The 13759-nt window shown below is 41.8% G+C and overlaps 1 protein-coding gene across 8 annotated transcripts in view; it reads right to left on the bottom strand.

The window, feature by feature from the left end:
* FGF1 (fibroblast growth factor 1) overlaps nucleotides 1-13759 on the bottom strand; it is a 49960-nt gene that overhangs the window by 11294 nt on the left and 24907 nt on the right. For 6 of the 8 annotated variants that reach the window (XM_077924500.1, XM_077924499.1, XM_077924495.1 and 3 more), the window contains one exon: nucleotides 1227-1428. In XM_077924500.1, the coding sequence (XP_077780626.1) occupies nucleotides 1227-1395 (169 nt within the window). In that variant the 5' untranslated portion in view covers nucleotides 1396-1428. Of the gene's footprint in view, nucleotides 1-1226; nucleotides 1429-1538; nucleotides 1722-13759 lie in introns of all 8 variants that reach the window. The other 2 variants (XM_077924498.1, XM_077924497.1) reach the window with 2 other exon arrangements.

Here is a 13759-nt window from a genome sequence, read left to right as displayed (position 1 = left end):
TAAGGGACATATCGCTGCCCCAGATCTGCACCTCGCCTAGTAAAATTTCTTGTAAAAGGCATGTTCAGTGTAACAGTATCCCGTCGAATTTTCTCCACTTGTAGTGGGTTGGGAAATGCTGAACAAAGAGATCTCACTCCACACATTTCTCTGACTAGATACTGTCTGGGAGAATGGAGGGGAGAGATGCTGATTGGTTGTTACAGAGCAACTTGCAGGACACTAGCTTCTGACTGAGGTCTATGGAAAGAGCCAGGGGATGACCTACAGACTGTGATGCACAATGCAGACATCCTCCTAACCAGCTGCAGTCTTTATCTTGTTGAATCTCAGGCATTCAGGCTGTGGGATCAGTGAACACACAATGAGGGAAATGCAGCAGGATGAAGCCTCTGCATATGTGGCTGGACCCACAGCGGCCTCTGTCGCCAAGTGCAAGATTCCCAGTCGTCTGGAACGATCATTCTGCGCATTGCAGGGACTCTGTTCAGACGTCCTGCACACGTGTCCATTGATCACACAAATCGAACCATTATCTCCTGGCTTGCAGTTCTTTTTGGTTTTCAGCTACCTGTGTCTGTGGTTGCGGCTATGATTTGTGTTTTAGGGGTGGTGGTTTATCTTTAACGGTTGAACTTACACATGCGTACATATTTAATGTTGAATTATCACAGACACACACATTAAAAACACACACATATAGATGGGAAGCCTTTGGAATGCTTTAAACATCAGTGCTTGCTACATTGTCATGTAGAGGAGAATGAGATTTACATAGCTGTCAACGTTTCCCTTTTTTTAAAGGGAAATTCCTTTATTCCGAATAGGATTCCTCACAAGAAAAGGGAAAAGTTGACAGCTATGGATTTGGTGTTCGGCATGTCCTAGGCTACACTCAGCTCTCATTGGCCGAATAGAAACCCCCCACAACACTGCACTCTAGAATGTGCCACCAGGATCCTTTGCCAAACAGTCAAGTTCCATGGCAAATGATCAAAGGTTCCATAGTGGAGAGGTCCAGTGCTGGATTTAGAGTGGTGTGAGTGGTTCCCCTGCACAGGGCACGAAGCACAAGGGGTGCAAAACAGAGAAGATTCATAATTGAGAAGATACATTTGGGGGCCTCGCTCAGGGCACCATATTACCAAAGTCCACCCCAATAGGACACCACAATAAGGGTTTCTTTCCGTTTGAGACCCACTGATAAAAAGCAAGTAAAAGCTTACTGTGTTGATCATTTCGATCCATTGTACCATCTACTTTGCCATCAGGAAGTATCCTCAAGAAATGGCCTCCGTTGCTGCAGTAAAGGAGTTTGGGCTTCTTGTAATTCCCCATCGGGAGATCAAACTTCTCTGTCAGAGCTGTGAATGTCGTGATTTCCCCTTCAGCCATTTCTTGCACGGTCTGGGTGTCTGGGTTTCAGTCCTGAAAGAGAATTTCAACAGGCCCATAGATAATAGCAATGGTCCCTCCCCCCCCAATTTTCTCCCTCTCCCTCTCAGCATTCCTCCATTGCTTCCACCCACCTTGCTCACCTGCATGAAATGAGAGACCAAGGGTCACAGGTTGCCCACCCTGCCTTATGAGAAGATACCAGAAGCAGAGGGGATAGGGGGAAATGTTTTCATTGCTGCTTCTGAGATACGCCTGCAAAACAAACGGGGGTGGGGTGCTCTGCTGCCTGCTGTTTTGATGAGGTTTTTGAATAGCAGCACCTACTGCCAAAGCAATCACAAATCAAGGGGATGGTTAAAAGAAAGTGAGGGATGGGAATCCTTTTCATCTCTGAAGAATGAGCTGGGTTACACACAAAGCTGTTTCTAAACAGAAGTTCTACTTTCAAGGTATAGGAAATGAACAACTTGAGACAACCCAGAGGGTGTTCCTCAAGCCAAGCTCTGCTGAAAAGCTACTTTGATTTTTTTTTGGGGGGGAGGGGCACCTGGAAGAGCAGCAGCCAGCGCTGCAGCCAACACTGGGTTTGAGTCTCCTCACCCAGGGGATGAGATTCCCTCTTATACTGCTGGGCTGGAGGCAGCTATCTAGCCGAAAGCCCACAATTCAACTGAGTAGCAAAACTGTTTAGTTTCTTTTTATTTATTTTTCTTTCTGTCCCGAACCACCTGATCTTAGGGACCTCTGCTGAATGGAGAGACACAAAAATATAAAACAAAAAGTAGGACAGATATTGACAAGTCCAGTTCCAGCTCTTGTATGACCTGTTTAAACTCTTGTGTCAAAGCAGACGGTCTACTGACTGCAGGTCATAGAAGATACCCTAGGAGGTGTCTCTCCAAGCACCTTGCAGCCTCTTCGCTAATATGCCATCGTCTAGTACAAATAAAATAGAAAACCAACTCAGACCCATTCGTTTTATTTGTTAAAACAGGGAGGGCTTGACCATGATGCTTCCTTCCTGTATATACAGTGGTCTAAGGACCCAAGTGCTTCTCCAGATTGTTTTAGCAGAACAGCTCTATGGGACATTTGGAAATGATTTAGTTAATTCCACGTTGCTTCTCTCCTTTTAAGATTCAGCACTATTTTTAGAACCCATCCTTGCTTGCCAGCAGCCTTTGACTCCACAAGAGAAGTTGAATGAATACTATTTTCCACCCCCATTGTCCCGCTGTGCTAGACGTGAACGCTGTTCTCATACTTTTATGACCGTGTCGTTGGTATTCTGCACACAGCTCTCCTCATGGGCTCGCTATTATACTTTTGGCAGGGAGAGGTTGGGTTTTACGGGAATGAAAGTGTGTGTGTGTGTGTGCGCGCGCGCGCACGCAAGAGGGAGAGGAGACAAACCAAAGACAACATAAGGGGCCTGATTTTTCTGGTTAGAGGCCTAACCCGCTTAATGATTAAAAAGCTTGGAGAGGGCCAGGAGGCTTCGTCCAAGATGACATCTCCCTTCAGCGCTTTGCAGCAAAGGGGGAATAGTCCAGACTAAGACTAAGGAAAGGCTTTTGGCTTGGCCAGGGAAGTAATGAATGGCAGCACAAAAGCGTAGGCATCTCAGGCAATTTGGGAAGGAGTTTTGTCTACTGGTTTTAGTCACTTGCACCCAGTTTCAGGTTTATTTATTTATTTGAAAAATAATTACATACTGTTATATCATTAAAAGAAAAGCCAGCCAAGTGCTTTACAGCAATAATACATAAAACATGCCCTAAAGCCATATAAAAAGTTTAAAAACAGACATCAATGAACCATTGTGGACTGTCTCATTTGTAGGTAGGCATTCAGCACAATGTTTACCTGGAAATAATTTGCACAGAGCCCAGTAGCCTTCAGTAGCTCAGTTCCACTGGAACGCTCCTTGGTTGGTTGGCATCCCTTTGTCTTGGGAGACAATGGAAGGGTGTGCCTTTGGGGAACTCTCTACATGCCCTGAAATGATGCGCTTGTTTTCTCCTTGCTTCAAACAATGAGTGTGATGCCCTTGCACAGGAGTCAATACTGTGTATTTAGAGGTAATTAGACTTGGGTATACCCCCATCAAGAGAAGCTGAGGTCTTCCAGCCAAAAAGATAGGAGAATTTCCCTATGGTGACTGATATGCATAATGAACTATGTAAATGCAGGCCTGGTCCCCCGGAATCTCTGCCATATCTAATGCAAATAGAAATCCTTATTTAGCATTAATTAATTATTGACAGTTATCAAGGAGCAGTTTCTATCAAGCAACTTCTATCAACCCCAGGTAATTACATTAAACCAAAATTTACATTTCCTGCAAAAGTCCTCCACCTTTTCCTGACTGACTAATTCATTGCCTTCCATGGCAATGTCTTTCACATGATAATCCTTCACATGATAAATGTCCTTCGCATGATAATCCTTTGTTTCTGAGCCCAGGCCAGTCAGGAAGTCTCCTTCCTATAACTAGGCACCTGTCCCCAAAATGTTCATTCTCTTGGGTCTGACACTCACCAGCCTGATCCACATAACTTACCGTATTTCAAAGTTTGCCTCTACCTCATGGATACAGACTGGAGTATGACATCTTTTTCTGAGCTGGCCCCTGTACCTTTGACTCCTGTTCCCATTTCCCTGCTTCTGTTTCTCTCTCTCTCTCTCTCTCTCTCTTTCAGGTTATTCAGGACCTTTGCAGGAAAGCCCTAGTCAATTCCCACAAGGAGAGCTCTTTCTATTTTCAGACTTTATTGGAGAGTTCTGGCCCTGGATGTGGCTAGCTGAATAAGACTGAACCTCTAGGCAGAACTTGTCAGGTTACAAAGAAGACCCCTTGTAGAAGGCATAGCTGAATTAATGTGCAGACTTAGGGCTTCTCCACACTGGGGAGAACTGCTCTTTAGCACTCAATCAGAGCAAACAGCATACTTTGGATCTGACCCCAAATTTAATTTCAGTCCTTTGTTATTTGATTATTTAAATTACACGAATATAATTTATTATACAAGTGAATTATTTGTAACCATCTCAGCATGCTGTACAGTGGTACCTCGGGTTACATACGCTTCAGGTTACAGACTCCGCTAACCCAGAAATAGTACCTCAGGTTAAGAACTTTGCTTCAGGATGAGAACAGAAATCGTGCTCCAGCGGCGCGGCGGCAGCAGGAGGCCCCGTTAGCTAAAGTGGTGCTTCAGGTTAAGAACAGTTTCAGGTTAAGAACAGACCTCCGGAACGAATTGAGTTCTTAACCTGAGGTACCACTGTACTGTGATTTAAATATGTGTTTTTCTTGTTTGTTAGTTAAATACCGGTAAATAGTATTTTAAAAACCACTGAGACTTGTTTCCTCATCTTTATCTACACTGTATTTCACTCTTCATCTGTTTTAAATCTTCTTTTTTTTGGGGGGGTGAGGTATAAACCTGAGGGAACTTTTAAAGAAATATTTTTCTTGTTCTTCCTTAAAAACAACACCACCCCCTCATTCTCCCCCACTTTCAGTTGTCTTGTAAAAACAATACTTTTGTGTCTATCCTGCCCATTACAGTAACATTTAAGTAATTGCTTATGTACAGACTCCTTGGTTTATGTGGCTGAGCGATTCCTCTTGCCAAGCAGAGAGCTGCCTCAGACATTCTGTCAGGTTATCAATATTTAATACAAAGGGATCATAAAATCTGATGGATTTCTTTGTACTCATCTCATTCTGCATCAAGAGAACACATCGGACAGAAATGAAAAGTACATTGTAAATCTAGTGGGCTGGAAGAACAAGCTAGGGGCAGGGAGAAAATTTTGTCTATATGCTTTAACAGCAAATTATTTCATGTGCTTTAAATATATTGTAGTGCCTGTTTGGGAGGCTTGTCTGGGTTTCTTGCCCATATTTGTCTATTCGTTTCCTCTCCTTCCACCTAACTTGCTTCTTCTAGATCAGTGTTTCCCAACCTTTTTCCAACTGTGGCCCCCTTCTGACCTCGTTTCCTTCCTGTGGGCCTGCCCATGGGTGTAGCTGGGGGGGGCAGGGGGGCAGCTGCCCCCCATAAGTAAAACTCAATACAAATCAATACAAATCAGAGGTTCTGCCCCTAACAAAAGCCTGCCCCCCTAACAAAAAGCCTGCCTACATCCATGCTCCCCGCCCCCCGTCCTACCGTCCTACCGGTAGAAAGGTAGCTATTTAAGTGTTTTGTTTGTAAATGTTTTATTTATATTTTGTATAGTTTGTACAAAATACATGGTTGGCCACTAGAGAGTCCAAGTTAACTCTCTCCCTTGCCTTGGGCCCAAACCAGATGTGAAGTGAATTAAACACTTTTAGAAAATGTAAATAGCAGCTGCAACCAGTAGTGGCACTGCTACTGGCTTAAAAGAAAAGCCCGACTAGCTTTTCAGAAACCCTTTAATTGGATAACATTTTGAGGAAACGCTTGAAGTAACTGTTATTATGGTTTGAAGTCTTGTTTATTCTGTTATATTTTACTCCAGGAAGATCCATTCATCCTAAATAGAACCCAATAAGGTCAACATGTATGTACAATTTTTTTTAAAAAAAGTGATCCCATTGAGATCCCAAGATAAAAAATTGCAGGAAGCTCTTAGAAATATGAAATAATCAATACATTTTTGGGGAATTTTTAAAGCATATTATTATTTTTTAATCACTGCATTTTAAAAAAAATATGTAAATTAACTTTAAGATTTAAAGTAAGTCCATCATGTGCCATATCATATTAGAGCCCATGAAGTTCTGAAGAGATTGGGGGTTTTTTAGTTTTGAAATATATTAATTCTGGTCTGAGCTTTTAAGGTTTTTGTGTAGTCTGTCAAGGGCAAAATTGTCAATTTTTTGAAATTTCAAACCTTCATAACTCAAAAACTGGATGAGATAAAAAATTAAAAACTGAGATCTGGGACCTTCTCTTACACTGAAGATGAAAGCAATATAAAATAGTAAGATAAAAGTCCCTGGATCACCTGACATGGAATTACCCTATCGCAACATCTCTCTATAGTGCCCAGCTATACAACCAATGGCTTTCTTTGTAGTAAAATAGTTGACAGTAAGAACTTAAAACCACCTTCACCTTCCAGCTGAAAATGGAGCTTTTTATCTTTGTGCCTATTTAGTTTATGTTGTGATGCTTAGCCCCTCTTGGGGTGGAGTTAGGGGCAACAAAAATGAACCTAAGTATAATTGAAAAATAAATGGGCTTTCTGCCTGTTTGGTGATATCTTTGCAACAACTTGGCGAGCCAGTTTCATGTGCTATTTGAATTCAGCTTCACAGTATTTACCTACAACTGGTTCGCTTAGTTTTGGCATGTCCCTTGAATACAACCGAAAATTGGCTTGCAAGAGTGACACCTGGTGGATACGTTTGGTGTGGCTGCACTCTCTTCCCTTGAAAAAACCTCCTACTTACTTAAGTGCCACCCTTCAGATATTGCAGGACTCAATATCAACCCCAGCAGCCAGTTTGGCCCATGTCCAGGGGTGATCGGAGGTGTAGTATAGCAATGTCTGGAGGGCCACAAGTTCCCCATCCCTGTGCTGAGGCCATGCCCACCCTAATGAAGAAAAGTGTCATAGGCCTTGGAGTTAAATTTTGATTTTGCCACATCTGGCTTTGAGGACAAAAAATAATTCTGAGCAAGCTCATCATTGCACCACTTGGATTTTAAAAAATACCAAAGTTATATTTTTATTGGGGGGTGGGGGTGGGAATTAAAAACTTCATTGCAGTGTCTTCTACTATTTATTATCATCTCAGATGCAATTTGAGGAAAAGTGCAACTTTTTCAAGGGCTGGAGCATCTCCCGTCAGAGGAAAAGTGACAATATTTGAGGCTTTTTCGTTTACAAAGAAAGGCAAGAAAGAAGGAGCATGATAGAGGTGTTTCAAATTATGTGAGATACGGAGAAAGCTGGTAGAGAGGGATTACCCGCCCCCTCATAATATGAAAACTCGATGAAGCTGAATTTTGAAGGATTCTGGACAGACAAAAGAAAGTATTTCTTCACATAGCATGTGACCCTTTGAAATCTGTGGACATAAGCAACTCCAGTTCATTGATTTTAACAGCTCTGCTCTGACTGTGTCTTGGATAACAATGGATATCATTCGTATCTCACAGCTATCACAAAAATCAAACCATCGCAAATGCAAAATCCCAGTACCAGAAACATCCCCTTACCTATTTATAATTCCAAACTAAATTAAGTGCATCATAACACACTATATTATATATATAAAATGTCCTCTTCATGAACTTAGAAGAGAAAGCCATGTTTCAGCAACCTGTCGCACTTCTGCCCCAAAACACTATGAATTGCAAGTAAGGAAGAGAACTTTATTCAGGCTCCTAGCATGGGCTCAGTACATGAGCAAGGCAAGAGATCAGGGGTGCCAACTTGAATAAAATATTGTGGGGGCCCAGGTGAGCCCCGCTCCACATAATCAATCACATGACGCAATGCGCACACACCATTTGAATAGGAATGCCCATCAACTTTGTGGGGTCCCGGCCCCCTCAAATATCTTATTGTGTGGGCCGAAGCCCCCACGGCCCCTAGGAGTTGGGTCCTCTGCAAGAGATGCAATGGGCAAGGCTGACCAAAGACGTTTTGGCACCTGAGGCAAACCACAAAACGACATCCTCCCTCAGTCAGGGATGAAGGGATGAGGGAAGAGTTACATCAGGAAGAAGTGTGGGGAGGGGGATAAAGCTCTACATCAGGATGGCTTTAAAAGAGGATGAGACAAATTCATGGAGGATAAGGCTATCAGTGGCTACTAGTGGTTCCCTCACTGTGAAAAGTGAAGCTACAGGGAACCAGGCAGAGGTCCTTCTCGGTAGTGGCACCCGCCCTGTGGAATGCCTTTCCACCAGATGTCAAGGAAATAAACAACTATCTGACTTTTAGAAGACATCTGAAGACAGCCCTAATTAGGGAAGTTTTTAATGTTTGATGTTTTGTTCTGTTTTTAATGTTCTGTTGAAAGCCGCCCAGAGTGGCTGGGAAAATCCAGCCAGATGGGCAGGGTAGAAATTATTATTATTATTATTATTATTATTATTATTATTATTATTATATTATTATTATTATTATTATTATTATTATTATTATTATTATTATTAGTCACAATGCCTATGGTCTACCTCCACTGTCAGAGTCATCAAGCGTCTGAATACCGAGTGCTGCTGCACCCATGTCCAGCTTCCAGGCTTCCCACAGCATAGCTGTCAACTTTCAGATTTGAAAATAAGAGATCAGCAGCCTCGAAAATAAGGAATCAGCAGCCTCACCTGTCCTGGGGACAATCTACGGGATATCTAACAATCTGGGATAGTAGCAGGAAGCAGCGGGAAATGGCACTGGAATAAGGGAATTTCCCACAAAAAAAGGGAAGGTTGGCAGCTATGTCCCACAGGCATCTGGTTGGCCACTGTGAGAACAGGGTGCTGGATGAGATGGGCTTGTGGCCTGCTCCAGCCGGGTTCTCCTTATGTTCTGAATTACTTTTGCATCCATATTCAAATAAGAAAATTGTTCATTGCAGAGAGACAGTTCTGACATCTATACAGAGGAGAAATGTTTTGCATTAAAAACATACTTCTTGTTTTCTCTGCCTAAAGCAAGCTGCTTTTCTAGCATTGCCAACATAGAATCATAGACTTGCAGAGCTGGAAGGGACTACGAGGTATATCTAGCACATCCCCCTACAATGCAGGGATCTTTTGCCCAAGGTGGGGCTTGAACCCTGACCCTGAGATTAAGAGTCTCATGCCATAATCTATTTTATTCATAGAAGAGGGTATGAAATATTTATTTTTTGCAATTAAAAATGTGTGATCTAACTACAATTACTGTTCTCTGATTAATCCCCAAACGGCTAGAAAGACTCTCATGATTAGAGGCAAAAATGCAAACCAATCTGTATTCAAACTATGTTTGAATTATACTCAAAAGGAAATCACAATACTTATGGTACCTTTTGCCAAATACAGAGCAATTCTAAAACATCTGCATTAATGTTGCTTGCTCTTTATTGCAGTGCCAGTACTCATCAAGTTAAAAATTTACTTATATTTCAAGCATGTAAAGGCTTCTTTTTCCCCCCCTGGACCGATCTTAAACCTTATATCAAGTGATGCAAATTGAATTGCCCCCCAAGCCACATTTTCATAGCAGTGACTGTATATTAACTCCTGGATCTTTTATTCAGGTTTATTAAGCATTTAACTTTTCAATAAAGTTTTGAAAATTAAAAATCTTTCCTTTTTTAGGTGAAATTGTTGCACTAAGGAAATAGAGTGGTTTAATCCACTTTAATTGTGCAAATGTAATTTTCCAATATGCATCTGAAGTCCTCACACAGAATACTGACAGTCTGAAGGTACCTTCCTTGGCACAGTTCCTGACAGCATCCTAAAGACCCCTCTGCTTGCTTTAGGATTTTGGCTGTAATATGTTGGCATTAACTGTCTGTGATAAACTAAGAAGGCCCTCAAGTTCTGCAGTGTCCTTGCTGACTTCCTTTATGTGTAAAATCAAAATAGATCAAACTGGATTACTTATGGCGTAAAGAGATGCAAAGAAGTGATGCGAGGTGAATAGTGTTTGGGTCTGAATAAACTAAGACATAAAAATAACAAAAATGACCAATGTATTTCCAGTGAAGGGATTTTTATAATAACCATCTTACGAAACACTCCTTTTAAAAAAAGTATCTAAGTTCAAAACAATTACAGAAGCTTTAAGATTACAAAGGAATTGTTGCCTAAAATGTATTCTCTATTATTGGAACCAGAATAGCATACTGGAAATAAATAAAAGGGAGGAAAGGGAAAGTGTTTCCACCCTTGAAACCTACCATTGTATCAGTCTTAAAGAAAACATTATAAAATTTTATATTGTTAGAATTTTATCCCATGGAAGATAAAAAAAGATTGCAAAAATGAGAATGAGACATTTTTCTGCTATGGTAGACAGGAGTTTCAGAATATCTGCTGCTCCTGTCCTAAAATCCATCTATATAGGAAAATAAGAGTGCATGCACATTATTTACACTTCTATACAATTTGAACACATCATGTAGAGCCTCAAAGCATCACCATCCCAACAGACCTTGCTTCCCCATTAGGGTTCCAGGGAAGCCTCAAGTCACAGCTTTGGGACCAGGTCAGAGCAGAGATAGAATCATAGAATCATAGAGTTGGAAGAGACCACAAGGGCCATCGAGTCTAACCCCCTGCCAAGCAGGAAACACCATGCATTTGTCCTCCAGCTTCCAGCATCAGCCAAACTTCACTCTCACAAGCAAGCTTTCTCTCAGGGACTCTAGCCTCACATATACAGGATCACAGGTTTAGAAGGGATCCATACGTATTATCCAGTCTGACCCCCATGACCTCTCTCTCTATATATATACCGGTATATATATTTCTGTTCTAAATAGGCAGGGATATGTATATGTATATGTATGTGTACGTATGTATGTATGTATGTATGTGTGTGTGTGTGTGTGTGTGTGTGTATCCCTGCCTATTTAGAACAGGAATTGATGAATTTGTGTCCCTCCAGATATTGTTTAACTACAACTCCCATAATCCCTGGCTGACTAGGGCTGATGGGAGTCGGAATCCACAGGGTTAGCCATCCCTGATTTAGAGCTAAGCAAAAGTACTTTGAAACAGTTTGCACATCTGTATGCTTCAGGAATAATTCATATATCCCTATCTTATTCCTTCCTTTGTTCCTAATGCTACCTTAATAGAGTGCAGTCACGAGAGCAGTTAATTCCATGTGCTTCTCTTCCTCTCTGCTATAAAAAGATGCAAATATGTACAGGTAATTCATGCTGTGTTAATGATCACTGAGAACTAGTTTCTGTATTAGGAGTTAACTAAAATGTTCTTAGCCTTTGTTAGGTGAAAACATGTTATGAGTATTTCATCCACTATGAACTCCTTCTGTGGAATCAAACCAAAGAATCTATCCCACAAATCATGAAAAAATATTTGCTCACCTGGTGACAATGGTGTCCCAGAAAGAAATTGTCTGCTGGAGTTTAGCATTTTACAGGTAAGGTTCTCACAATCAACCTGCTGAACTAGCAACCGTCATATGAATCCATTGATTCATTTGTTGATCAAGAGAAAACATCAGACCCATCTGCACCTTTTGCTTCAGAGTCCTGTCAGTATGCATCAGTGGGGCGTAACCATAAAGTTGCCTGACCATTTTCTTCCACGTGGACAACGAAAAGAAATCCTGAGGCAGGCCAACTGGTCTCTGTAGTGTTCGTGTTTGGTGAGTAACTTAATCATGATACAGTAACTGGGAACATTTAGTAGTTCTAGTGGAGAGAAGTTTACATTATCTGTAGACTCCAGAAGAAAAATAAATTACAGCTTATTAAGCAGAGGCAAAAGAATGTTGGCTTCGTTTCACTGTTTTCTGAGTAATCATGTGTCCACATCAAACAATATAATCTTTGCTTGAGTCTCTTTGGTTTAAAATGGAAAGTGTCATTAGTCATCGTGGTCAACAGAAGGCATCAAGCATGCAGCCAGAGGCCATACACCACAACAAAATTAATCACCCCATTCTTCTAACACCCACGAATACTCACAAACACACACACTACAGCTTCTGCACCTGAGAACACGAAAAAGGTGTCACTTGGATTGTTATTGATCACTTTTGATCGTTCTAACGAAAATTCAGAAATGTTGACACTCAAAGGAGACAGCTTAAGCCAGCTCAAAGAGATAGTGCTTAGAAGGCTGGACTTAAACTGGGGAGAAAGAAAAGTGGGTGATTGTGACCTTAGGCTCATCACTATCCCTTAGATTTGCAGGGTGTTGTGAGGAGACACACAATATATGCCATGCTGAGTTCTTTGGAGAAAGGGTGGGGAAGAAACCAAATAATTGGTTTCAACCATCCCACAACCTCAACCAACCACTACTGAAACAACACCCAAGTATTCATGGCTGTATTATTTGCTCACATTCATCCCTTGTTCTCCATGCCACTTCTGTGCCTCTCCCGTCTTTGCAATGTGGTACCCTTGTATTGTATCTCCCCTGTAAAGTGTCCAGGGTATCTTCAACCACAGTCGCAAAATGATCCCACCCAACCGCAGTCAATGTAAAAATAATTAACACATCTTGCTTATCCTATGAATTGACCTGAGGGGATTGCCGCCGCTGAGGTGTGGTAATATCAGTTTACAGAACGCAGCCTCAAGTTGCCTCACATCACTGAATAGAGTTTGGCTAGGACTTCAGCTGCTTGTGTTGAGATTCACTGATCTTCCCAGCTTTACCCAGCCAGTGTGGTGTAGTGGTTAAGAGCGGTAGTCTTGTAATCTGGTGAACCGGGTTCGCGTCTCCGCTCCTCCACATGCAGCTGCTGGGTGACCTTGGGCTAGTCACACTACTCTGAAGTCTCTCAGCCTCACTCACCTCACAGAGTGTTTGTTGTGGGGCAGGAAGGGAAAGGAGAATGTTAGCCGCTTTGGGACTCCGTCAGGTAGTGATAAAGCAGGATATCAAATCCAAACTCCTCCTCCTCTTCTTCTCTTTACTACTTTGGTAGGAGAATAATGCATAATAACTTTCTCTTGCTTTATTTTATTTTTAATGATATAGCAAATGCCACACGGAAGCTGTGTCAAAGTGATTTGGATACCTTTTGAGATCCAGGTTTAACCATTGAGAAAGGCTGATATTTTTGAACAAAAACCATTGTAGAAAAACAAAATATTTTATTCCTTATTGACAACCTTGTGAGGTTAAATGGGGCCAGATATTCACCCCACCTTCCCCTTCTCCACCTCCTCATTCTTTTTTCTGTATGACACAGGCCTAAATGTCAGACCACAAAAACAATACTGCTGAGGTTTGTTTGGTGTCTTGCTGCAGGTGTGGCTTCCTTAGCAGAAAGATCCTGTCCCAAACCCCCTCCTACAGAGGTAGTTAGCCATTTCCTCCTCTGTATTTCAGAAAAACAGACCAATCTCCCCTGGACCAAGGCGAGGCCTTTAATACGTTCATTTCACCATGCCATTTATAGACACCATTCTGTCCCTTTTCCTCTGTCTCTTTATTTGTGTCTTTGGGGTCCGAAAATATAAATGGCCAGTTGTTTGTGGTCAGCAGGCCGGACACTCACAGCTAGGCCCTGTCCGCTGACCCCAGGAGTTGACGTAATATGGGACACGCTCCGTCTTGTGGATTTTGCTGTCATGCGTGGACATATAGGCTCCATCCAAGAAGAAGGCGTCATGTTTCGTTTATTTATGGCATTTCTTTATCATAAA

The sequence above is a fragment of the Podarcis muralis genome, chromosome 2 (genome assembly GCF_964188315.1).
Source record: "Podarcis muralis chromosome 2, rPodMur119.hap1.1, whole genome shotgun sequence".
NCBI classification, from domain to species: Eukaryota; Metazoa; Chordata; class Lepidosauria; order Squamata; family Lacertidae; genus Podarcis; species Podarcis muralis.
The sequence above is the reverse complement of the archived record's forward strand: the minus strand, read 5'-3'. Positions and strand labels throughout refer to the sequence as shown.